Source organism: Sesamum indicum, linkage group LG5 (assembly GCF_000512975.1).
Source record: "Sesamum indicum cultivar Zhongzhi No. 13 linkage group LG5, S_indicum_v1.0, whole genome shotgun sequence".
Taxonomy (NCBI): domain Eukaryota; kingdom Viridiplantae; phylum Streptophyta; class Magnoliopsida; order Lamiales; family Pedaliaceae; genus Sesamum; species Sesamum indicum.
The window spans coordinates 16347332-16374179 of record NC_026149.1 but is presented as its reverse complement, the minus strand read 5'-3'; the positions used below and the strand labels follow the sequence as shown (position 1 = coordinate 16374179).

General features: G+C 32.7%; 3 protein-coding genes across 4 annotated transcripts; 1 reads left to right on the top strand and 2 right to left on the bottom strand.

Moving 5' to 3' along the window:
* On the top strand, nucleotides 12192-15567 carry LOC105162689 (tubulin beta-5 chain-like). Of its 2 annotated transcripts, XM_011080778.2 has the most exons (4): nucleotides 12192-12342; nucleotides 12990-13388; nucleotides 13576-13845; nucleotides 14504-15567. In XM_011080778.2, the coding sequence occupies exons 2-4, from the start codon at nucleotides 12995-12997 to the stop codon at nucleotides 15178-15180; spliced, it is 1341 nt and encodes a 446-aa protein (XP_011079080.1). In that variant the 5' UTR covers nucleotides 12192-12342; nucleotides 12990-12994; the 3' UTR covers nucleotides 15181-15567. The 2 variants fall into 2 exon arrangements, with proteins under 2 accessions (XP_011079080.1, XP_020549392.1); XM_020693733.1 differs by lacking the exon at nucleotides 12192-12342 and having other exon boundaries at nucleotides 12988-13388.
* On the bottom strand, nucleotides 17445-20786 carry LOC105162688 (probable mediator of RNA polymerase II transcription subunit 26b). The gene is made up of 9 exons (XM_011080777.2): nucleotides 19837-20786; nucleotides 19398-19466; nucleotides 19217-19299; nucleotides 18948-19000; nucleotides 18735-18856; nucleotides 18599-18626; nucleotides 18235-18515; nucleotides 18059-18149; nucleotides 17445-17977 (listed from the first exon to the last, which is right to left on the bottom strand). The coding sequence occupies exons 1-9, from the start codon at nucleotides 20308-20310 to the stop codon at nucleotides 17853-17855; spliced, it is 1326 nt and encodes a 441-aa protein (XP_011079079.1). The 5' UTR covers nucleotides 20311-20786; the 3' UTR covers nucleotides 17445-17852.
* On the bottom strand, nucleotides 24037-26842 carry LOC105162687 (putative SWI/SNF-related matrix-associated actin-dependent regulator of chromatin subfamily A member 3-like 1). Its single transcript, XM_020694140.1, has 3 exons — nucleotides 26780-26842; nucleotides 25523-25814; nucleotides 24037-25149 (listed from the first exon to the last, which is right to left on the bottom strand). Exons 2-3 carry the CDS (start codon nucleotides 25806-25808, stop codon nucleotides 24350-24352), a joined length of 1086 nt encoding a protein of 361 aa, XP_020549799.1. The 5' UTR covers nucleotides 25809-25814; nucleotides 26780-26842; the 3' UTR covers nucleotides 24037-24349.

The following is a 26848-nucleotide window of genomic DNA, read 5'->3' as shown; positions in this document are numbered from 1 at the left end:
GGAAGCAGCAGAAGAAGAAGCAGAAAGAAATGTCTGTCTGCTGTTTTAAAGGCAAAGTGAAAAGAAAAGCTAATCAGTCATCACCCCTCCACACCGTTTTACTGAAGCCACTCTGTACTTCTGTATCTCTGTCTCTCTCTCTCTCCACGCTTCCACTGGCAAAGGACTGTTGACAAGGCCTTATCTATGGAATTTACAATAATAGCCCTTGTTCCTTTTTCTTCTATTTGGGTTATATGGCATGTTTTTTTTTTTTTTTTAATGTTTTCAATCTTATATCATATTGCCCAAATCTTTACATTTTTAATCCAAAGAAAAATGGGATTTTTTAAATTTTAATCCAATCATTAATGAGTCTTGCGGAAAGCACGCAACGTCAAGTTTATATTGTTTGTTATAATTTAAACAAGAATTTTCATATTCGACCTTTTATCTACTTATTCTTATTTGCACCATCAGAAATATTTTTGTTACGATCAAAAGTTTCATAAAACGAAACTGCATGTCATAATAAAGAAATAATATAACGCATTCGTCTCACTGCCAAAAATATTTTAATAATCAGATCATAATGCTTCAATGTTTAGTATGTTATTATCTTCATTTGATTTGTTCTCTTAATTCCTTTTTACAAAAGGTACTTTAGTCACTTAAAAATTAAGCATGCTAAACTTCAAGGAGGAGTAGGTAAAATTTGACAAATTGATTTTCTAGGTAAGTTTCATGAAATTGTAGGAGTTATTTGTTTGATCTAATTCTTTTCCCCTTATATTCGATTGAGATCGTAGGATCATACTCGACTATCCACAATATTCCAAGCTAAGATGAGCAGTATTTGAGAAAATACTACATGTTAGGCTCGTTGAGAAGTTTTCAGCAAAGATTCTCCAATGCTAAAGGTAATTCGATTCAATTTGGATAATAATTCGAAAACGAGACCTGAAATTAATCTAATTAAGATGTCGTACCTCATTCATGGTCTGCATGAAATATTTATAAAGCTGAATATTTGTATTTATATGGATCCAATTGACATCATCCACGTGTCAACAAATCAACGATCAAAATCCTTCGACCCATGGGTCGGGTCAGATCGGGTTCGAGCTTACTTGATCGTAAAAGATACAATATTGCCCCTTTATCCATAGTTACCCCATTATTTTTAATATTCGGAAGCATACGGATTCTGTACCAGCAAACCATATTTAACCGTTTGTTCCCTCTCCGTTCTAGCTTTCTAAATAAGTCAGATCGGAGCGAAAAACTCCTAAATCAGTAAATCCGGAAGCTCCTTCCTTCCCCAGAGTTCTTCCTTCTAAGAGGGTTGGCACAAAAGCAGCAGATATTGAAACTAATAGCAAAGAAGGCCATTTCCTGGAACTAGATTCTAATCTATTAGATCTTCTACCGTAATTCGCTAATTTCAATAAAAGAGCAGGTAACTACATAAAATATAATATTTTTTTTTTGTTAAAACTAAATATATTAACAATATTTATCAATGCAAAAGACATCTTATAAGTCCACAAATAAGATTTTGGAAACTGAAAAGTATATCCACTGATTTGATTTCACTAACTCTCAACCTTTTTTTTATATTATCTGAAATTGAAATTCCATTCCCCCTTAGCCCTGTTTATAAATAGGAAAGAGGAGGACAAGATTGTGAATTTCCATGGGAGAGAGAGTGGCAGAAGTCCTTACGGGAGTGGCCATAGAAGTTTTTCATCTCACGTGTCTCCATTCCCACAACCTGCGGAAAGATTCTCTGAACTTCATATCATCATTGTAATTTCAGTTAAAGACTCATAATAGTTTTCATGTCACGCGCTGTCCCCACTCGCCTTCATTCCCCTTTACAGCGCAACCATCCATGCGCGTGGCATTTGTATAACAGATTTTATTTGATCGAATTAAATTAATTATATAATAAATATTATATATTTATTATATAATTAATTAATATATTTAATTTATACAATAATTAAATAATAAATATATTATACTTACCACAATTTTAATTTGACAAATTCGTTCGATTTAGAATGTCTTTTTATCCCACCATGTTTATGTAGCTATTTATAAAATTGTCACCTTTCAAAACTATGTACGAATTTAAATATAAAAATAAATAATTAGTATAAATTAAACTATATAATAGAATTATATAATGCTGAAAATTTAAAACTATATAGTAAATATGTGATGTGATTTTTTCTTATTTAATATTTTTTATATTTAATTTATATAAAAAAATTATGAAATTCGTTGTTTTGTTTTTTAAGTTATCTCGAGTGACTGTTTTCTGTAACTTCGATAACGTGAAGAAAATTCTTAAATTAATTTATTTAGAGTAAAACTAACTTAATGGAGAATAAGATAAGATAAATATTATATATTTCGATAAAATTCAAATAAGAAAACATCATAGTGATATTACGAAGACGACAACAAAGAAGAAGACAAAAGTAAACTATTACGTTCATAGTCATTTATTATTTTTATGATTGAGTAATTTCAGATTCGATATTATTATTCTGATATATTACAATAATTAATATACACGGTAGATAGTGATGGTTTAAAATGAATATTTTACAATACTGAAATATCTTTATGGATACGGGGACGAGCTACTATATTAGTTATTTATTTCTTTTAATTACAAAAAAAAATAGTAATATTTGTTCACGTAGAATAAGAGGCTGATGTATTTGGGAGCATTTGAATTAAAATAAGTAGAAAACATAAATTTTTAAGTGTGTGGTATATATGACATTGAAATTTTAATTGGCCATCAATTTTGATTAGGGACGTGGTGATTTACTTATATAAAAACGATCGTCTTTTTTACGGGAACCTAAACCCTTCACCAATTTTGTCACAGTGGATCAAAATTCATTTCAAAATTTTATCATTTACACCACTGTTCACATATTTTTTTAATTTTTCAGTTGAATTTAGTTAATTTTTATATATTTTTTTCGTACTAGTCTTTTTTGGCCGTAAAATTTATGAGATTATTCTAAAATTTTAGAATATTTTCTTGTCGAATTTAATAGCTTTTTGGGATAATTTAGGATTTAGCCCGTTTGAAATTTATTTTAGTTATGACTCTTTTTTTTTTCTATATTTGCAAATTATATTGTGAAAATTATTTAAAAATAAACAACAATTTTCTAATAATATCGAGTAGTTAGAAGATTGGAGACGAATTTTTCAATTATTTTCTGAATTTTATTGCTTCCCTCCATCATTCCTACCCAAGAAACTCTCATGATTATTTTCATGCAAAAAGAACTTATATTGTGCAATAAAAATGATGTCCTAAATGGGATTTATCTAGATTCAAGATCCAATTATATTGCGCCATGTGGATTATTTTATCACCATTCTCCTTATACAAAATTTGTACTGAATTTTGTGATAATAAAAAAAAAAGATATAATATTATGAATTTGGTGTCTCAAAGATTCCTTAATTAATTCAGATTGTCCTAATGATGAGTGGATTAGGTCATCATTATATGTTTTTTTTGGGTAAATGTAAGTTTCATTAATAAAACAAGATCGTATAGTACAACAGTGCTCAACTGGTGGTTTCTCCCTCGACAGGCCAAGGGATACGCCATAATTTATATAGCGTACATAAACTAACAGAACGAGATAAATTAACACTGATAATCCTCTGTCTAATATCTTCTACAATAATGAAAGCTATGATATTCGATAGTCGTTCCGTATGCTCAAAGCGTCTCAAATTTCGTTCCCTCCAAATGTGGTAAATGCAAGCAGTCAAGAGTGCACGATAAGCCAAGTTAATAGTATGTTTTCCTCTCCATTTCCTTGCAGTTCACTCAACGTCCTGTAATCACTCTCTATTCGACCATTCAAACCAGGTCATCATTATATATTACAACTTTGGAGCATGTGGCGGGTGGGGTGGGGTGCAATTGGTAGGTAGCACAGCAAAAACTAAGTGCCTATAATGATTATAATTAGTGTTAATTGGCAATTGAGCTTTGGAATTAATTAATTACAGTTTTAGGGTCATGTGGAGTTCCATTGGACCACCCTACAATTGTGATAATAGGGTTGCCTTTTTTTAGTTCCTTTTAATTTAATTAATTCAGTTTTGTTTGTTCTTAATTATTTAGAATAATTGCACTCTCCTCCCCAAACTTTGGTATAAGTATACATAAATTCTTTGTGGTTTAAAAAATTACATTTAGAACCTTTGAAATTTGCTTTCGTCTAACAAATAAATCCTTTCGTTTGTCAAAATTCACTAAATTTTCTGACATCAACAAAAAAATATTGAATAAAAATTCTATATTAACCCCCGATCGACTTATTATTAATTTATTGCAAGTCAAGTAATTCTTTTAACCAAATTGCCTCATATTGTCTCATACGTTAATACATGTAAGGTGATATACCTTCACCGTTATAAGGGTAGTTTTGTCAGAAAAATTTGTTCGACCTACAATAAGTCAATAACAAGTCAATCGAGTATAAACATCAATTTTCTTTCAATTTTTTTTGTTAGTATTAGCAAATTCATTTAATTTTCACTAACAGATGAACCTATTTGTTAGACCAAAAGAAAACTTCAGAGGTCTTAAATGCATTTAATTTTCAATAATAGTAATACTACCTTACTATTATTAAGGGGACGGGCCTTAAGATTTTCAATAATATTTCTTTCAAAGTTCAAAATACATTACAGAAAATGAAAGAAATATTACTGAAAATCTTTATGAAGTACAATTTTGTTATGAATACAAATCGGGATACGTGTTTTAAGTTATTTTTTTCATGATAATACGTATTTAATTTGTTGACAAATACACGCCGCCGGTCTATAGAAATCGTAAGAAGGTTGAATTCCTTGAACTGAAGCAGAATGATTTGTCTATTGCTGAGTATGAGTTACAATTGTGCGGCCGTCAAAATATGCACCAGAAGAGGTGAGTACTGATGAATTAAGGAGGGACAGATTCGAACGAGGCTTGAGACTTGAAATCCGAGAGAAAATAGTAATTAAACCTCGAGTTATGATGCATTGCTGGATAAAGGATTTAATTTCTATTTTCTCTCGAATTTCAAGCCTCAAGCCTCGTTTGAATCTGTCTCTCCTTAATTCATCGGTACTCACATCTTCTGGTGCATATTTTGACAGCCTCAAAAATTGTAACTCGTACTCGGCAATAAACAAATCATTCTACTTCAATTTAAGAAATTCAACTTCCTTACGATTTTTATAAACCGACGGAGTGTATTTGCCAGTAAATTCTTTTTAAAAAATCATTTCAGATCAAGGTGATTGATCAATTATTGCTCCTCCAAACAATTTCCCACCAACCATTTGGTATATATTAATTTGGAACCAATTTAATATTATATATTAATTTTTCCCTTCTTCATTCATTTTAAAAAAATATATATATACACAAAAGATAAATCCTTTCGTTTGGTATATCAAATGTTGAGTTTTGTATAAAGAGAAGACAAAATGAATCCAAGCCCACAATGGCCCAACTTTGAGTGGACCTTTAAGAATCTCTATCTATCTACATCTTGTTAGCAATTGGGCTTCAAGTTTTTAAAATCCCACGCAGCCCACCATTAATCTGTATTTCTATATAAATACTAGCCGTTATGGTAAATAATAAATAATTTTTTACATTTTAAAATATATTATATATAAAATTAAAATGTATAAATGAATTTATAGTAAAAAAATAATTTATCAATTAATGTAAAATTTGGAGAGTTGAATAAGTTATGGGCATTTTTGGTTTTATAAAAATTTAGTGCGTTCTCAACATTATCACATATATAGACATGAGATAGTAAATATGCCGTAAATTGCATTGACAGCCATTGAAATTAGGTCAAATTATATAAATATTTTTTGTCTTTTATAAAATTGTAACTATACCCACATAGGGGCATTAGTGTAATATTTTATAAAAGGTGTTTGGATATGTTTTGTCATTAAATATGAGGTGTAGTTATAATTACACTATAACCTCAGGTAGTGTAACTGTAAGTTTACAAAAGACTATAAGTATTCGTATATTTTAACTTGGGAATAATTACGCTTCCCTCCCCTGAGGTTTGATATAATTATACTTAGACTCCTTGTGGTTTGAAAAAATTACATCTAGCACCTCTGAGGTTTGCTTCTGTCCAACAAATAAGTACCCCATTAGTCAAAATTCATCGAATTGCTGATATTAATAAAAAAAAATTGAATAAAAATAGATATTTACCATCGATTGACTGATTACTGATTTATTGCAGTTCAAATAATTTTTTTTGAACTGAACTACCCTTATAAAAACGAAAGTATAACTCCTCACATGCATTAACTCATGAAGATATATGAGGATAATTTGATCATAAAAAGATTTATTTGACGTGCAATAAGTCAATCAGGGGTTGATACAGATTTCTTTTCTGATTTGTTTTGTTAATATCAGCAAATTCGATAAATTTTTATTAACAGAGAGACTTATTTATTAAATGCCAGTAAACATCAGGAGTGATAGTGTAATTTCTCAAATTATAAGAAATTTACGTATAATTATATCAAATTTTATAAAAAAAAAAAGAGTATAATTATCCCTTTAAATTAACCTCAAGAGTTGTAAATTGAATTTACTCATCCAATCGGACCAATGAAGTAAACAATTTTTCCCTCTATCGTATTATTACATATCCCATCTTTTATCGTACTTTAATCTATCATCTCATAATTACATCATTAAAAATAAATGAGCTCAAAACGGAGTGGGTCGGGTCCCCAATTAATCCGACCCGTTATCAAGATCATTTTTTTGGAAAAAATTTAAAGACAATATTTAATAACTTGATTATTTTATAGGAAAATTACAACAACCTTCCAAAAATTATCAATATATTATGATTTTAACGATCATTGAATAATTTAGATTTTTATTCATTTTTTATGGTGAATTGACTAAACTGTTCTTGTTGACCATGAATTATAATTTTATTTATTTTTTAAAATTTTCTTAATTTTTTTATGGATATTAGGGGTATTGATGATATTTTAAATAATAAAAAAATATTCATAGTATATTAAATTTTTAAAGAGTTCGTTGTAATTTATGGTATTTTATATTTGAAGAAAGAGATAATTACACTCTCATTCCCTAAGATTTTATGTATTTACACGTAGATTTATTGTGATTTGAAAACTAATATCCATTACTCTTGAGGTTTGCTTTTGTCTAATAAATTAATCAAAATTAAATGAATTTATCGATATTAACAAAAAAAACTGAATATTTATTCTCAATTGACCATATTTTTATTGACTAAAATACCCTTATAATGGTCAAAATATATCTCCTCACACTTATTAACGTGCGAAGATGTATAAGGGTAATTTGATCATAAAAAAAATTTATTTACCCTGTAATAAGTCAATAATATGAGTTTTTATCTTATTTTTTTATTTAATACTAGCAAATTGGACTGAATTTTTACTTAAAAAAATTATTTATTATATAAAAGCATTCGTACTAAATATAATTTTTTAAATTATATAAAATTTATATATAATAAGAATGTCTAATTATCCCTTTAAAAAAATTAAATTTGTGGACAGGCCACATGAAGACAATTGTCTCTCATATGAGCTGCCGGTTTATGCCTGGACAACAGTTATCAGCCGGCTTCACTCGCCTACTTCTGCTGTGGTACCCAGACACCAATAGCATCGGAGCGTGGGGTACACAAATCCATCTGCTGGTGCATGCTTGTTGCGGTGTGAAGCTTTCACTTTGACAGGATCCTCTAAGGACTAAAAGGTAAATTCAAGTATGTTTGCGTAATAAAAAATCTGCAATGATTGCTCAGCTTGGGGATATTGCAATACATATTTACCTTTTCGTCCTTGGCTAGTTGTTGGGGAAAAGACCCGCGTGCCCCTACTATGCGAGTTTGGAGGAAATTTTAAATTGAGTTTTTAAAGTATTTTATAAATTCTAATTATTTATTTAAAATTATTTTTAATCTTGCGATAAATCATGAAATAGATAAAAAAATGATAGGATTAATTAAATAATTTTGTACCCTCAAAATTTATCATTTTTATTTTTCCTATATTGTTATAAAAAATCAGACAATTTTTTTTAAAAAAATTAATCTTTATGCAAAATTATTATATTTCAACTAAAATTAAAAATGATATAACATTAAGAATGTTTAATCACTATTTTTTTTAAAATAATAATATTAAATTATATAGATTTTATATTCCCTCTATTTATTATGTAAAGGATGTTATGGTTTTTTTTTTTATTTTTTTATAAAGTAAACAAAATAAATTGATATGGAGATTTAAAATTTACTTAAATTTATTCCTTCAAGTAAAATAAATTTTGAGTTGCAACAAAATTAGATCTTGACTGTAAAAACTATCAAAATTCTCATAGGAAGTGATAAGCATCAAGCAGCAGTGAAGCAATGCCATAGCTCTCGTTATATTAGGAAAATTATCCACGATAGATAAATTCTGGTTGTCTTATCTTGGCATCTGTGTTTCTTGTGATGAAGGCGTAATAGAATCACATACACACTTATTTCTTCGATGTCGTTATGCCAGACGATGCCTCATAGCTGTGAGACAGGATGTTCGATTCACATGGCCGAACTGAGACTGGGCCTTAGATGTGGAGTGGGCTACTAGGAAGTGGAGAGGGAAACATATAATTAATTTATCCTACCGTGCACTACTCGTTGTATGTGTCTATCATATCTGGAGAGAGCGGAACTTGCGTCGCTTTCAGCATGTTGATCGACCACCGAACACCATTGCTGCCATCATAGTAGACGACGTTAGACAGAGATTCATTAGTGCTAATTTATCACACTCTATTAGTACTTCTGCATTATATGAACTATGGCATATCCCATAGCCTGTTATGGGAGGAATCGATATTTGACTGTTGTACTGTACGCATGTACCTTTTTATTAATGAAACTTACATTTACCCAAAAAAATATGCGATACATTTGCATCGTGAGTGACTTGTGTGGTGAAAGTTTGGAAGACAGAGGAGGAGATCGACAGATGAATGAACAATCATCCATGAATACGAGCTGCAACATTTCAATTGTGCAGTTCCAGTATGTGTGGCAGTGGTAGTGTTGCCATTAGGTAAGTAAATGATGGGAGCAGGGTGTATAGGAATTAGAGAGTGAAGCATTGTTGCATCCCTGCACATGTGTCTGGTAGCTCTAGTGTTTACAATCCAAGAGTTCGAATTATGCTTAGTGCAATCAGTGTTGGAGGCCATACCAACAACTTCGGAATGGACTTGTAGCAACTTTGGAACAAAAAATAATTGTTGTCGTCACTTTTTTTGTCAGAAGAATTTGGAATGGCTTTTGAAAGTGCTATAAAAATTTGGAACGGCTTCTCTTTTGATGAAAACTCATCGTTCCATAATCTGGTTAGAAGGTCGTTCCAAATATATAATTGTCGTGGCCGTTAAAAACACTGGTACAATTTTTTTACCGCTATAAATTTACTATGACTTTTGAAATTGACGTGTTGGCGTTGTAACGCACTGAAAAAAAAAAAAAAAAAAGGAACGTTCATTCTAAGAATCGAATATAAAGTTGTTACAAAACATAATACAATTAAAGCAGTCCATAAGCCATTCCAATTATATGATATCTTCTGAAATATTTAAGTTTATAATATTTTATGAATAAATTTTTACTTTTTTAAAAAATAAAAAATAATATTTAAAATGGCAAAAAATAACAAATATGTTACAAGGATCGTTCCAAAAATTTACAATATTTGGCAGATCTATTTTGGTGCCGACTCAAAATGTGGATGGAAATTGAAATTTTGGAACGGCCACTATACAAAACTGTTCCAAAAATCGAATAGAATTTATTCATATAGCGGAAAATTCTAACAAACTTTGGGGAAAATTCAATTTTCAAATGGTCGTTTCAAAATTCGTTCCAATATGTTAATATAAAAAAATTGTGTAAAAAATCGTTCCAATATATTTTTAAATTTTATAACTTATGTTTTCAAGTACGCTATTTTAAATTTTATACACCAGATTTATGTCAAATTTAAACACATATGAGACTATGTTCAGTTGATCACATTTGTCGGCCTGAACTAAAATCGCATGGCCTAATTCAAAGGTGCACTGAATTGAAAAACTACCCTTGTGTTCCGGATATAATATCCCGACATTCATTTACCAAATTAGTTCAAAACTTAATCGTATGTCTTCTTTTGTCAATTGAATGTTGTTTAGTGTTAATTATTTTTATAATACTTTGATGATAAAAGTTATTTATCATTATTTTTTGAAAATAACAGTTTCTTAAAATATCTATTTTCTGAAAATAATTCTAAAAGTTTATATTTCATGAAATTTTTTTGAAAAGAATTTCTAAAATTTTTGAAAATTTTCTAAATGTTTTTTGGAAATTTTTGGAACTTATTCTAATTTTTCTGAAATTTATTTTAACTTTTCTGTAATCATATGAATATTAGGAAAAAGTTGAGATTTAATTTTATGTAATTTCTGAAAATATGTATAATTTGTATAATTTTGATATAATTTGTGTAAAATGAATATGTGCAATTTGTGTTTATTTAAGAAAATATGTGTAATTTTTGAAAGAAATTCTGAAAATTTCTTAAATTTATTTTTCTGAAATTTTTGAATTTTTTCTAAAAATATTTTTGTAATATTTTCAGTAATTTTCGAAATATATATTTGTGTATTTTCTGAAATTTATTTTAATTTTTCTATAATCTTATGAATAATAGAAAAGAATGGGATTTATTTTTATGTAATTTATGAAAATATGTGTAGTTTATTTAATTTTTTGAATATGTGTAATTTTATGTAATTTGTGTGAATTTTGAATATGTGAAATTTGTGTAATTTTTATATGGTTTATGTTAATTTAAGAAAATATGTGTAATATTTGTTAATTTGTGTAATTTTATGCAATTCGTGTTAATTTATAATAATATTTTATAATATATTAGCAAAAATATAATTTTATACATTATATAATACATTTTATAGTTATTATTTTTTCAGGCCCAACCACCTGGTCTGGCCCTCCGTCGCCCCAGTAGTCCCAGCCTCTGGCTGATCCTTCGGCGCCCGACGACGAGGAAGAAAACGGTGTGATGTCAATGGGGAGCATGATCTAGATTAGGATGGTTTATTTTTGTTATTTTGTTTTAAATTTAAATTTGTATGTATATTACGAATACAATTTTTAAATACTACTTTAATTTTATTAATTATATTGTTACTATTTTCTTGTCAGATAAATTATATAGTATTTCATATTTAACAAATTCATCAAAAAATTTATAACTAAAAAAGTTCAAAAAACTTATTGTGAGAATAAATATTATAATAAGTTAAATATAAATAAATTATATAAAAATGTACTACATTTGTAACGGCTTCTGCAATGATTTTAGGAATAAACTTTATTATCACAAAACCTAGATCAAATCGTAAAGGCGTTCTAATAATTTCAAAGAACCGTTTCAAAAACCATATCAAAATGAAATACAAACACTAGTATATCTCCGTTTAAAAAAATAATACACAAAATTGAAACAAAAATCGCTCCAAAGTCCGTTCCAAAAATTGGTCTAATAAATTCAAAACGGTCATTCCAAAAAGAGTTCCAAAGTCAATTTTTGCATTCCGTCAATTATTGTAACGATTATGTTGGCCGTCACAACATCCAGTACAATTAGGAACGAATTTATCAATGTAAAATTTTTATAAGGGTAATTCAGACAAATATAATTTGGTCAGAAATTAATGTCGAAAATTTCTTAGAGGGACTAATTTGAAATTAATTAAAAAGATAGAGATGATTTTATAATTAATTTAAAAAGCCAGGGACAAAAATGAATATCACCCAAAATTTGGGAGACATTCCCTAGACTTATTTTGTTGAGGTTGGGCAAAGGGTATGGTAGTCTTTGGAGAAGGGCAAATCAGTCATTCTAAACACATCTCCCGGTTTCGGAAAAACTAAATATCAAAATCTCACTATTTCCCGTTGTCCGGATCCCATCTGAACCATCCGTTGTTGCAATCGAAGGGCAGGAAATAGCATACAAGAAATAGGAGGGAAGCAGTGTGAGCCGTCGATCTTTCTTTCCACTCATATAAAAATCCCTCTTTAGGGCTGATATTTTCTCGCACGCTGCCTCAGTCGAATCGGTCGAGTAGATAATCCACTCGATCGGCTCTCCAATTTCCCCGTTTTCTGTCCAAATTCGAAGGTAATTTTCTCTTTTTTTGGAAAAGGAATGTTTGGATCTCTTTGTTGCATTTGCGTATTCTTAATTTTTCTTAACTTTTGGTGCTTTTGTGGATGTTGCTGACGTTGTTTTGGGATTTGGTGGAAGCTACGTCCGGATTCTGTTTTAATTTGACTTAGGAGTTTTTCCTCTTTGGAGTGTGGTAATGTTGGTAGATCTTGTCGGTTAAATATGCAAATGTTGGTAGATCGAGATGTTTATGATGTGTTTCTAATTTTTTGAAAGTTTAAATATCTTTTCCTTCATTTCCGAGGTGATTTTGTATTGCATTGCCTAAATATGGTTGTGATATGTCTAAATTTGAAGAGTGCTTTGGTAATCTGCAGATCCGATTTAGATCTGTAATTTATCTTCTTTTTGTTTTTTATATTTGATGTGAATTGTTAGAATCTTCATCTACTGTGAGATCTATGAAAAAATCTAATTTTGATTCAGGTGTTGTAATCTGATGTTATGCTGACTTAGTTTCTCGAAATGTTGATCCTTTTTTTTTTGTTCTTCCCGATTATCTGTTGATTATATTTGATTTGGCTGCATCACAGATTTTACGTGAGAACTCTTTCTATGTCTTTTAATTAATGACTTTTTATATATTTTTCAAATTACAGGAAAAATGAGAGAAATCCTTCACGTTCAGGGAGGCCAATGTGGCAACCAGATTGGCTCAAAGTTTTGGGAGGTTGTCTGTGATGAGCATGGCATAGATCCAACTGGACGTTATGTTGGCACATCAGATTTGCAATTGGAGCGTGTCAATGTCTACTACAATGAGGCATCATGTGGCAGATTTGTGCCTCGTGCAGTGCTCATGGATCTGGAGCCTGGAACCATGGACAGTGTCCGCACTGGTCCATATGGTCAGATCTTCAGGCCCGATAATTTTGTTTTTGGCCAGTCTGGTGCTGGAAACAACTGGGCCAAAGGGCACTATACTGAAGGTGCTGAGCTGATTGACTCAGTTCTTGATGTTGTTAGGAAGGAGGCTGAGAATTGTGACTGCCTTCAAGGTAATTTGCATCAAATATAAGTTTTGGATCATATTAGTTTTCTACCTCAATTTAAGAGGTCATTATACTTTCCCGTTAGATTACATTTTGAACTTTGCAACTTCTGAAGTTCTATTATGGATTGGCCGGAGTGTCTATTTTTGAGCATGTTGTTCTCGCTTGTCTGAAGTCCTGCCTATTTTTCTAGGTTTCCAGGTGTGCCACTCTCTTGGTGGAGGAACTGGTTCTGGGATGGGCACCTTGCTGATCTCAAAGATCAGAGAAGAATACCCTGATAGGATGATGTTGACCTTTTCTGTGTTCCCATCACCTAAGGTTTCCGATACAGTGGTTGAGCCTTATAACGCCACACTTTCAGTGCATCAGCTTGTTGAGAATGCTGATGAATGCATGGTGCTTGACAATGAAGCTCTGTATGATATTTGTTTCAGGACGCTCAAACTTACCACTCCTAGCTGTGAGTATATATGTCACTGATACCCCATTCATGTTTTCGCCTTCCTATTCGTTTCAGATGGTTCTGAGGTGAACAGTTGTTTCTGGATGTTTAAAATTTAATCTTTCCATTGCTATAGATTGGTAGTTGTGAATTTATGACTAAGCATTCATGCTCAGTTTTTATTTATGATATTCAAATACGTGGGTCTTTGGTGTTGGTATATGTTTGTTTTAATTTATAATAGCTTTGGCCCATAATTGTTTGCATGTCTTCACTTTCATTTTGAATATGGCACTTAACACAAAATTTTGTGTGTCCATTACCCATGGGGAAACCTTTTTATGTCTATTTTTTCAATTTGCTCTCTCAAGGTCTTCATGATTAGCTAGTAGTCTTCCTCTGTTATTCTATTAGTCTTGTTATAGCTATTTTCTGGTTTGAACGTATACCTATTACCAAATCCTTTTTCTTACATGACCAGGAAGCTTATTTTTTAGGTTGTATTTTACCTCGTTGAGTTTATATTTGTCTAGAATTGGTAATTTCACAAGCCTTGTTCATTGGATATAATAGGGTCGTCAAGTAGCTTTTCTTGTACTTACTAATCAGTAACCCCTACATATGCTGATGACAAAAAGATTACTTGCTTACAGCTTTGTTTTTCTGTTTGATGCAGTTGGTGATCTAAACCACTTAATTTCTGCAACTATGAGTGGAGTTACCTGCTGCCTTCGATTCCCTGGTCAACTTAACTCAGACCTGCGAAAGCTTGCTGTTAACCTCATCCCGTTCCCCCGTTTGCACTTTTTCATGGTGGGGTTTGCTCCTCTCACATCTCGTGGTTCCCAGCAGTACCGTGCTTTGACTGTTCCAGAGCTTACCCAACAAATGTGGGATGCCAAGAACATGATGTGTGCTGCTGATCCACGCCATGGACGGTACCTCACTGCCTCAGCCATGTTCAGGGGCAAAATGAGCACCAAGGAAGTAGATGAACAGATGATCAATGTTCAAAACAAGAACTCTTCTTACTTTGTAGAGTGGATCCCCAACAATGTGAAATCAAGTGTTTGCGACATCCCACCAAGAGGTCTGTCGATGGCATCAACCTTCATTGGGAACTCGACTTCCATCCAGGAAATGTTCAGGAGAGTGAGTGAGCAGTTCACTGCTATGTTTAGGAGGAAGGCTTTCTTACACTGGTATACAGGTGAAGGTATGGACGAGATGGAGTTCACAGAGGCTGAGAGCAATATGAACGATCTTGTATCTGAGTACCAGCAGTACCAGGATGCAACTGCTGATGATGAAGGTGAGTACGAGGAGGAAGAGGAAGACATGGAGCACATGTAAGATGAATAGTCATTTGCAGCTGTCCGCCGCCCCCTTTATCTGATGTTTTTCCTATGTAATTGAAAATTCTGATATTATGTATTGGATTGGTTGTATTTCTGCGACGACTACGAGAGGTTAAAAAACTATCAACTAGTTTCCAGGGGGGAAGAGTTAATGTTGTATGTTTGGTTGTAAGAGATATGGTTCTTATAATTTTGTGGTCTTGTTTGTGTTTACGCCATCCCATCATGTATTTCACTACACACCATCGACGTATTACGAGAGAAAGCTGTGAGGTGGTGAAGAGGGTTTAGGTGTATGAGTGAGTAGGCCATGTGGTCTTCATTGTAATGAGATGGGGGTGGGGGCAAATCATTCTCTATATCATATGCCATTAATTGCCAATTACCATATCTTGCATGATAACTAATTAAAGCAATCAAGATATTTATTGCAAAGCAATTTCCTTTATTTATTGATGTTATTATTAATGAACCAAGTGCTTCCTTGATGTCGGCAAAACCCTATATATGTAAATGTCTCGCACCCACATGCACAAGTCAAATCATTCAATCTTTTGGACCCCAACTTAGCCATGAAGTTGGAAGATCGGATTTTAAAATTGTTATTTTCTTAGAGAGAGAGGGAAAGCTAGAGAGATTGAGAGAATTCTCAAATTGGTCTACTGTGAGATTCTTGATCAACTTATAAAGGGCCGTGAGACACCAAATTTATAATATAAAAGATGTAATGCGTAAACCCTATATTTAATAATATGCTGACATAATATGAGGAATTTCTCAACATTTGAACATTGAATATTAAAAAGTATTTTACTTTTCAAATCACACAAACCAATGTGTGCATGTGTGTGTGAGTTTACCAATGGGATTGAAGATTGGCATCGTCCATAGCTAGTTCTTTGTTGAAGAGAATCAATTAGAGTAGGAGGGATATATATATCCTTATCATCCTTTACAATCTCATATGGAAAGTTGGCAACAAAAGAGAGTCAAAGATTCTATAATTTATTGCCCAAAGCCACTACAAAAGAATATATTTCCATTCCAAGCTACAAATTAAATTTGAGTTGGTATCTTTTTACTTTTTCAAGTGTTTTCTTAGATAAAACATAGAAAAACATATTGTCTGCTAACAAGCAAATTAGGATACAAGAACCAACCATGGTTTCAATACAATTCTTGAAAACTTGTGTGGATGTATACCTAAACATTATTCCGAAAAAAAAAACTATTATATTCCTTTAATTACTTGAGTTTCAACCAACATATATGGTACCCAAAAAGATTTTTCAATGAATTATTTAAAATAATTTGAAAACTTATAAGATATTACAGAAATTTATATGAATGTATCCATAAGATCCAAACATGAAGCAAATATTATCTCTTGTTATAAGTTTAGTCAAAAAGTAAGAATTTTTCAACTTATTCTTACAACTTTCACCATATGGATTAGGAAACCGTTATCATTAATTATTATCTAATAATTTTTCATCATTTTGTTTTGTACAAATGTACATTATGTAATTAAAAAAGACATTTTATTCCGAGTTAAATGCCCCTTAATTTCTTTTAGGAAAAAATGATAATTGTTTGTAATAAGAGAAAAGTAGTCCAAAAAACACGATAGCTTTTTGTTTTTTTCAAGAAAAGAAGAAAATACCAAAATATTCTTGAATAATTGAATAAAGCTACATTTTTTGAGTAGATATATGTTACCATATATCTCTATCCAATCCAATAATAATAGATATTCTTTACCTACCAAAATTATAATTTTATTATTATTTTTTTTTTGTGCGTTCAATTTTGAGCACATTTAATTCCATAGGATAGCAATTTCAATATATTTGGTTCTCTATTATACCAAACTTTTAAAATGGTCCCAAAATTGAAAAGGACTCTGCTTTATAAGATTTTCAAAATGGTCGAGAAACTGATAAAACTCAACACATTTAGTCCTATGCTTTACAAGATTTATGAGAGTATATATGTCGAGTTTTTTTAATTTTAAAATTAATTTTAAAATCTCATAAAATATAAGGCTAAGAGGTTTTCGATTTTGTAATTATTTTAAAATCTACGTAAAACTAAAAATAAAAAATGTTGAACTTGTTTATCTAGATAATAGAATTAAAAGTATAATTACGCCAATTTTGAGAAAGGGAGGAGGTCTGGTCAAGAATAATTCAGAGATGATGACAAGAATTGGTCGATTTCATGCAGTAGAGGATCCCCACGTTGCACTTGAACTCAAAATATCCAATAATTTTACTTTAAATCTATGCAAAAACAATATGAAACTAAAATATTACAAGTTTCCCCGATTGGGAGAGGGGTCCTGTTTATAAAATGGGATATCCCTCGTTATCGGTTACTAATTTTCTAGGAATGGATATGAGATGATGACACAACGTTGATCAGACAAGAATCAGTAACTTGGTGGACAAAATTTTAGTGCCCATAGCAACACATCGCATGTTCAAGAAAACTACCAATGTCTATACTACATCAGCTGATCTACACGGTATATTGGAATCTTCAGTTCTCAAGCGGGCTTTGGCCATGAATTGTCTGCAAGTTAGTGAAATCGTTCTACTCGCATTTACTTGTTGAGGTGGAAGAAACTCGACGATTTGTTAATACTACGTCAGTGGTTGGCAGAATCTACCATCGCCCATTGGCCAATTGCCTGTGCTGGTTGCCAGGACGCATTGGCTGATTCCTCTGTGCAGTGGTCTGCTTTGGGAGATCGTGCAGCTCGACCACTTGTATGGTTCTCCGCTTCTTGGCTGTTGAAGTGTAAGAAGTCCAATGAGACCAACATTGTAATCGTCGTGGATAAGAATGAGAAATGCGAACTTAAAGCTGACCCTTTTCGACTTCTTGATAGCGCTCGTGCAGCTTCCTCTTAGCAGCCTCTAATTTTATCTTAATTGAAGCCTCATTGTTGCAGTCAAAATTCTGATAAACGGCAACTTATTATAGCAGTAAGATAATTGTCAAATTAGTTCAAGTTCAGAAAGATGCTTCTGTACTCAATTCTCACCTCTTGTTGATGAGGGCTCGGTTTCTTTGGCTTTGTGCCTTTTTGCTGGATCATTGTCTCGTTGTTAGACTTTGGTTGCAGAGCCGGTTTAGGTCTCCTGGTGGCCGATTCATCGGTAGGAAGCCTGTTCGGCTTACAGGGAGGGGCTTGTTTCTTCAAGATTGATTCCTGATTTGTCTTCTGTTCAGACTTCTGGTCCTTTGGATGAGTGCTCGAATCACTGGGACTCTCAAACTTCTGTTTTTCTTGGTTCTTGTTGAGTGCCCTGTTGTCCCGAGGATCTGAAACAATGTCTGAATCAAAAACCATGATTTCTAGGAAAGAACAATACAGCAAAAGCAGGAAAAGAAAAAAGAATACTCACTTCCGTCATCATCCATGCCATCAAAGAACTTTGTGAATCACGATCGAGGAACGCCAGATAGCAAACGACAAGTCAGACTATAAATGAAAACATGCGGAATCGAGACTTTCTAATCAAGAAAGACAAGATATAACACCTTTGAGAGCTCCATGTTGGTGGGAGGGGAAAAGAAGGCTCCTTCATCGAGTGGAGGAGATGGTAGCCCTTGCTCTTCTTCGACAACAGATGTTCTTACAGATTCTGTTGTAACTTCCACAGCTTTAAGGCGTGAAAAATGCATTAATCCTCAATTCAGATAGACAGCGAATTTAGAATCCGAGCTTGGTAAAAAGGAGTTTGAGTAAAGTACCTGCAATGGCTGTAGTAGCATCAACCCATGCATCAACCACAGATTTCCAATTCCTGCATTTCAGAGAAAAGGATCAGACCGTCAGCAACAGAATCTTTCTTTTCAGGGCAACATAATATAAACCTAAGAGAAAACGGCCTGCAGTAACTCAACAATGTGACGGTTGCATATATACTGATATCACAGAGTTTTCCGATGAACAAACCACTTTGATTTTACTTCAGCCTCTAAGAACGAGTACAGAGCTATGATAATACGAGAGTACATACTCAATCAATGTCCTAACAAGACTCCGAATTTCCTTTGATCCATGCTTCCGCATAGCATTAACAGATTTCCCAATTTCCGTATCCTGAAGCAGAAACAAAATTAGTTGAGAATGGCTATCAGAAACTGCTCCTAAAACAACAGACGAAAACGATCTACAAAGAGCTGGAATGTTTATCGAACCTTCAGAATCTCCACGGACAAAGTCATAAGCTGGAGCCGCCTCAGTGAATCAATCAGCAACTCACAAGACTGTCAAGAACAAACAATGAAGCAATAATCAAAACCACAACACTCCATGAAAAACTAAACAAGAAAACAGGAATAAGATTACAAAAAACTCAGAACGGAGACATCACATTGTGTTCATATACAAATGCCTCAACCGACGAACGCAATTGTTAAAAAACCTCAAGAAACCGATACCAACACACCACCTTCAAGTTCTAAACCAAGCAATATTGTCCTAAACACCAAAAGGCAACCAACTAAACCAATCCAAAAGCAAGCAAAGAACTTCAAACTCATTCACAAGAACATAAAACAAAGCAAATAAAAGAACCCCATCAGACGAAAATCGACAAATTCATCATCCCAGTTCAAGTAAGGATCCAAACCAAACCTCTTCTTGTCTGTTGTCAATAATTGCTTTGATCCTAAAAACTTCATCCAAAATCTGAGAGGACTCCTCAATCTCATCAGTCAGTGCGTCAACATCTCCATAACTATTGTTGGTAATCTGATTCACATCCATCACCACAATCTCTGTATGATGATCATCGTCATTCACTTTACTCTCTTTTGTGTCTTTACTTCCCCCAGCCTCAATCTCACTTCTGTACTTATCATCGCCGTCATCTCTTTTCTCCACACCGTCAGGATTTGGGACAGCCAATTCAACTCTGTCACAGCCGAAACACTTGGTGAATTTGCAAGTGAACAGCATCTCAGCAATCCGATCCCTCTTCAGTTTGAAGTCGTAGGGGCAATCACAAGCAGCAACCATCACCGCGTGCTCGATGATATCAAAGATGTCAGAATTCGCACCCCGGAAATACTCCCTCCATTTGTCAAGACTAACAGGAGTGGTCGCCATGTTGAAAACTCAATTCAATTTCACAAACCCTTTTCTCCAATATCAGAGACCAGATAAGAACAACAACAACGGAATCTTGATGGAACCCGGAAAATCAAGATGAACTGTTTCTTGAAAAAAATTTGATGGGCTGATAGGAAAAAGCGAAGAGAATCGGTTTCTATGCTACTTATAATCGGATATCAGTAGGAATTGTGGATAGGGATCAAATTCAAGTAGAAATTCAGAGAAAAGTTATGGTGCCGAATGAGTGAAATTCTGAGAAGAATATATGTTGAAGAAAAAAAAGTAACGATAGGTATTCTCTCTCTCTCTGGAATCTGTTAAGAAATATGAAAGAGATTACTTTAGGATTTCGTTAACATATATATAGAGATGCATAATGGGATTTACGAGTTCTAACAAGACTGAAATACTAAGAAATGGGCACGTAGAAAACGGGTGTACAGAAGCTTCAGTTCAACGAATCAACTCTCTCTCTCTCTCTGTTTCTTGTTTTCTTTTGGTTTTTTAATATTATCAATTGTGTCTGTTTCCATTGCAAGAGTGTTTGATGTATCAAGAAAAACCCATTAGCTACCAAACCAAGAACGGGACAGTTGTGTGTTTGGCTTATTGTTATTATTACTTCTTCGATTCCCCAAAATCTTTCTTATCCTATTTTTACTCAAAAGCTTTCCTTATTTGAGTTTTCAGACCCTAAAAATACTGAAAATGACCAAATATCATGTATGTTGGTTTAATCTTTTTTTTTTTTTTTTTCGTGGAAGTAAAGATGAAATTATCTCAAAAGCTGAAATGTTTGTCGTTTTATGTTTTGATACATGCTTGAGTTTGAGAATTTTTGGGTCATAATGTGTATTTTACAGATAAATATGTTATAATTTTAGAAATAAAAAGACAATTTATATATAAAAGTTACATGTCAATGACGATATGATCTTGTTGGAATAAGATAATTGTAGTTTAGATAAGATTTATGGTCAAGATAAAAGCTGGACTCTTTGTTTTAGAAAATAATTTGCTCCGATCTAAGACCAAGTGTAAAGATAGAATAATCATTTCGTACTGAAAATTGTAGTTACGAAGAAATATTGATCAAATATTATATTTTGAACTCACTTATAGTACTGGAGTTGCTTGAAAAACTAAATGAATTAACTTACTTCACTCGTGCCAATTTACAATTATTGAAATGTTATCTTGATGAGACGCAGTCGTTCATAAATGCGGTGCGAAGTAGTTTCTACAGAGGAACACCTGAGTTTATTTGAGGGTTGCAATCAAACAAATAGATATATGACTGTTTGAAAAATATTTTAACAAGGTCAATACCTAGGACATTGTTAGAGCAGTCCTAGTACTTGGAGCACAACCTTATTCGAGTCAGTCCAAATTGTTATCAGTATCAGTATAGTAAAATGACCGTATTGTTACACTTTTAGATAAAATGACGTAATTTTTTACTATTTTTATACTTGGAAGAGAGAAATGTAATTGTTTTTTACTATAAGTGAAACCGATGAGCTGTTATTTTTAGGTAAATCGGTTACAATCATTAATATCAAATATTTATAGCTAACAACAACCGGCAACTATAACAGTCATATACTAACAATCAATATAAAATAATTATATCTAATCAACGACTACCATTAAATAAAACAATACCCACTATTAAAATAAAATAATATTCGACACATCACTAACATTCAAACCCATAACCTTGAGGTCTGACTGATGGGCAATGCAATTTTGTATTTATGAACCCTAATTGAAATTCAGTTGGGGACTCTTTAATTAACACAATTTTCAGTTGGAGATTTTGGGCATAATTAGGCCACGCGTCTGGACGTTAGTGGTCAGAAGGGAACGCTAATTAAAATGAGTCCAAATATTCAAAAATACTCGGCTGCCCGATTTTGCGCTCTCGTCGCGCCAATCCAACAGGGGCCCACTCAATAGTGGGACCACACCCTTGTGGGCTCCACTTAAAAGAATAATACTACTAGACTAATTATATAATAATAGGGAATACTTCAGTAATATTTCGTCCCAGATTTAATATTGATATTTCAACGAGGCCTTATTTTGTATATTCTTTTAAGAATTATACATAAATTTTAATTTTTTTATATACTCACCCATCAAATTTTATGTATTTTTTTTTAAATTGTACATAATTTTTATTTTTTTTAAAAAAATAATTAAGTCGACAATTGTTTTTGGATTCGTTTGGTCAATGAAAGGAAAGGAAAATGCAACGGGAAGGGGAGAGCCGTTGAGTCGTTTGGTGACTAAGAGGAGAGTAAATATTAAATATTTTTTCTTGTATGATAAGAGCAAAATAAATTAAAAAAAAAACTCTTTTAAAAATTTTATTCGTTAGCACTTCTCTTTATTTTGTACTAGAAAATAAATAAGTAAATACGCTATAGAAAATAATTTTAAGTACTAAAAAATGTAAAAATTAAATTTTAAAACTTATTCATAAAACATGAATTGCAATATTTTTTTTTTATCTATATTATATAAAAAGAAAAGGTCTCCATACTTATAAATGACAGTTAGTGACATCGTCGCATCAATTTTTTGTGAAGTCAAAAATGCCCTTCAATCGATAAAAGAACTAACTTATTTAACCTTTTAAATTTTATATTAATTGATATTCTTCTTGTTTTTTTTTTAATCTAATGTACTGATTTTTATATATTTTATTTATGCTGTTATTTCTAATATATTTTAAAGAATATAATAAATTTATCCATTACATGCACCGCATGAACAACATGCCACAATGGCTAGTTAATTTATATTAATATAAAAAGAAAAGTCATTTCCACACTTACAAACGATGGTTAATGAAGCTACCGCGCCAATCTTTTGTGAAGTCAAAGATATCTTTCATGATAAAATGACTAACTTATTTAATTTTTTAAAATTTATATTAATTGATTATTATTGTTTTGCTTTCTTTCTATTATTTTATTGTACTGGTTTATATATTTTACTCTTATTTATAATATATTTTAAAACATGAAAGATTATTTATTATATGCACATAGGAACAACGTGCCACAACAACTAGTATGGTTATATCTTTTCAAAGATTATGTATGAGTGTTATAGTTAGCGGAAAAGTAAAAACAAATGAAAAAAAATATATGTATGAATAATTGAGTAAACAAAAATAAAATCTATAATTTTTTTTCTTTTTTGCGTTATGCGTCAGTTTTCAATCCAATTTCAAACGAAAATAAAATTGAACTCTGAATATACATCAAATTTAACTTTCTCTCCAACTATTCTCGTTAACCATATACTAAACTTTTTCTTATAATACCTCTGTTTATTTCCGCTTTTCTTATATACTCATTTTCCACTCCAACCAAACAAACTTTTAATTGAGCCTCAATAATTTGACAAGACGAGTCCAAATATATAAATATAATTTTTCAATCTCCTCAAACTTTCACTTTAAATTCGTCCATACGGATGATTTTAGGTGTATATTAATACATATTATTGCAGTTATATGATATTACGAATGCATGTAAGTATAGTGGGAAGCAAATCCAAATTTTCCAGTCGTTGTGCTACAAATTGAATTGAGACAAGTCAACAACTCTGCATTTCTTTCAATGTAGTTATTTTATTTATTAGCATTCCTCCGAAGAGTCAAATCCGTTGAACTAAAAGCTGATCAAACGTCGAATGCCAAGAATGTTTTATATGTGATTTATAATTAGAAACAGTGACATGAAAGCTCATGCAAGATCAGTACAGTAATCCATCCTCCATACCTCCGGCCATTGCAATCACATTCACCAAAAAATATATCAGAATTTCCATGATTCTTGAATTTTGGCCCTACATATAAACATATATACACGACAAAACAAACTAGAAAGATTTCAAGTTAAAGACTGTCGGACACGCAAAAATATCATCGGGGGCCATCCAGTCATCGCCGTCTAAATGAAGCGGGCATATATCCACTTGGGCGGCAATGTGATCGCCAGGTGACAGCAAGAACGACTCACAAGTTCATCAACGCACTGAGATCATCTCTGCTGATCTCTCTCTGACCTTTCTGGCTCCTCCTACCAAAAGCTTTCCTTGCCAGAAGTCTTTTGTTCTCTTGTAGTTGCAGTATCCTCTCCTCTATGGTATTTCTAGCGATCAGCCTCACAATCTTGACGTCCTCCTTCTGGCCGATACGATGGACTCTGTCCATTGCTTGTTCCTCGACCGCTGGATTCCACCATGGTTCCAACAAGTATACAGTTGAGGCAGCAGTAAGATTTATTCCAGCACTTGAAGCTTTTAGACTTGCTAGCAAGATTGTTGGCCCTTCCGGTGCTGGGACTCCAAAGTCTTTTATCACCTGTGCCCTCCTTTTTGCATTCATCGTTCCGTCTAAGCGGATCACCTTAAATCCGGCTTCTTTCAGCGGCTCTTCTAGTAAAAGCAACATTTTTCTGAATTGGGAGAACATAACTGACTTGGAAGACGGGCTTGCATCTCTGGATGTGGAAAGAAGTTTTAATAGAGCAGCAACTTTGGATGATGGATGAGAAGATGAACCTTCAGATGTCATTTGAGAAGACTCGGGAGGGGCTTTGAAGAGGTCAGATTCAGAGAGTGGGTGGCGGCACATTGGACAGCAGGGTTTAGTTCGTTTTAACGTTTTAAGGATGCAGGACTCACAAAAGATGTGAGCACAGCACGTAATTACAATATCCCTGGGTGGAGATATGCAGATTGGACAGTCGAAATCTTCTCCATCTTGTAACACTGAAAGCAATTTTTGCAATAGTGCTGGGTTGTTCTTCACATCTGCATGGATTTGGTTAGCATCCATCAAAAGCACATCAGAAGAATTGATTCAAAGAACATGTATAGTAGCTAGACACAATCAACAAGGTAAAAGAAAATGAACCTAAGAGAGCTTAATATATTGTTCGACAAAACCAACTTGATCTGAATCCAAAAGAGAGATGGAATGAAAAAGGAGAAAGTTCATGCAGGCGCCATTTAGTTAACAATGCAAAAACACCAGTACAAACTGAGTGACAATTGTGAAAAGATTAGGAGTACCATAGGAACAAAACAGACAAGAAAATGCAAAAAACTATGTGCGATCATGCCAAAGTAATTCTAGAGATTGAGAGAATGGAGATCAATAATTTAGTTAAATCTGACTGAATACCTTCAAGTTGGCTTGGTGGAAGTAGAGCTCTGAGGTCTGCAGGGCACAGCGCCAGATCCGTGCAAATTTGTCGGAGTCTTACAAGTATGCTGAGAACAGTAGAATAGTTTCTCACAACACTTTCATCAGAAATGTAGTCTTTGACAATGTTCCTGGCCTCTTCTTCCATCTGATCATAGACCCTGCGCTCTTCTTCATGGAGGTCCACAAAAAAGGTCTCTATGCTTTTAGATGGCAGACCAATGAAACCTTTATCTTTTGTTCTCCTCAAAGATATGGCTGCCATGAGAACCTGAAAATCAAATGTAGAGTCGTGTTGTGACGTCACAGATACTTGTCTGGAAGTGGAGATACAATTTTGCAAAGGTGACAGACAGCCTATGAAGAAAGAATTGGCCTTCCTGCTTGTAGCTTTTACTGAAATGGAGACTGCTACTTAGATAACCATAATTCACAAACTTGTCTACAATCTGCTTGGCTATTGGTAACTCTTTTGACTGTTCATTAAGTGAATGCACCACGGATTTAGAGTGTAGTCATCAATCTTATGGATTAAATTTGAGTTTGTATGTTAGCAATACTCTCTCAAAGGAACTATGAAAAACTTGTCAGAAATTACTTAAAGGCAATTATTGGGAACATGATATGGATGGTACAGAAATAGCCCATTATCCTACTTCACAAATGAAACAAACAAATTAATTACATCATTTCACTGATAAATTCCTTATCCAACTTTTAATGCATGCCAAACAAAAACGTAAATCTCCAAATAGTTCACTGTTTGACAAGGATTTGCAATGAAGTTCTATGGCAATAGTCATAATCCATAGAAGGGAGTTCTTCGAAGGGTTTCTTTCATTTATGGAGCAACTTGTCCCACCTTACAGTGCACAGCATGGAACACTTGATTAATACAATATACTAACTTATTCATAGTTAAAATGCATGTTATTTATCTCCATGCACATCCTCCTTAAATAAGTTGTCACTTAATTTAAACAAAAGAATTGGGAAAGCAACTGAGAGACACTAATATGCTAGATTCTTTTGTCAAATTCAGGCATAAAGGGCAGAACGGAGTCTGCAGTTTTACCCTTCATGGATTAGGGGCCAAAAATTATTATTGTTCCTGACGAACAGTCACCTAGATAAGGGTAGATTTAAGTGGTTCTCTCTTTCCTACTTTTGGTTCTTGAACTTGTAGATCATAATTAAGACAGGAACAAATCCTAAAGAGGTTTGAAATGCACTCACCTGTAGCCGCGAGATGCCCTTCTTATCTCCTTGAGCAAGCGGTCGTTGTATCAAACTATTCCAAAGGCT

What these genes read in the sequence shown, in the direction of transcription:
- LOC105162689 (XM_011080778.2), top strand. Translation starts at nt 12,995, where the DNA reads ATGAGAGAAATCCTTCACGTTCAGGGAGGCCAATGTGGCAACCAGATT. An exon ending in GAATTGTGACTGCCTTCAAG is followed by an intron (nt 13,389 to 13,575) that starts GTAATTTGCATC and finishes CTATTTTTCTAG; the next exon opens with GTTTCCAGGTGTGCCACTCT. An exon ending in CAAACTTACCACTCCTAGCT is followed by an intron (nt 13,846 to 14,503) that starts GTGAGTATATAT and finishes TGTTTGATGCAG; the next exon opens with TTGGTGATCTAAACCACTTA.
- LOC105162688 (XM_011080777.2), bottom strand. Translation starts at nt 20,310, where the DNA reads ATGGCGACCACTCCTGTTAGTCTTGACAAATGGAGGGAGTATTTCCGG. An exon ending in TTGACAACAGACAAGAAGAG is followed by an intron (nt 19,467 to 19,836) that starts GTTTGGTTTGGA and finishes TGTTCTTGACAG; the next exon opens with TCTTGTGAGTTGCTGATTGA. An exon ending in TGCTACTACAGCCATTGCAG is followed by an intron (nt 18,857 to 18,947) that starts GTACTTTACTCA and finishes CACGCCTTAAAG; the next exon opens with CTGTGGAAGTTACAACAGAA.
- LOC105162687 (XM_020694140.1), bottom strand. Translation starts at nt 25,808, where the DNA reads ATGGCAGCCATATCTTTGAGGAGAACAAAAGATAAAGGTTTCATTGGT. An exon ending in TCCACCAAGCCAACTTGAAG is followed by an intron (nt 25,150 to 25,522) that starts GTATTCAGTCAG and finishes AAATCCATGCAG; the next exon opens with ATGTGAAGAACAACCCAGCA.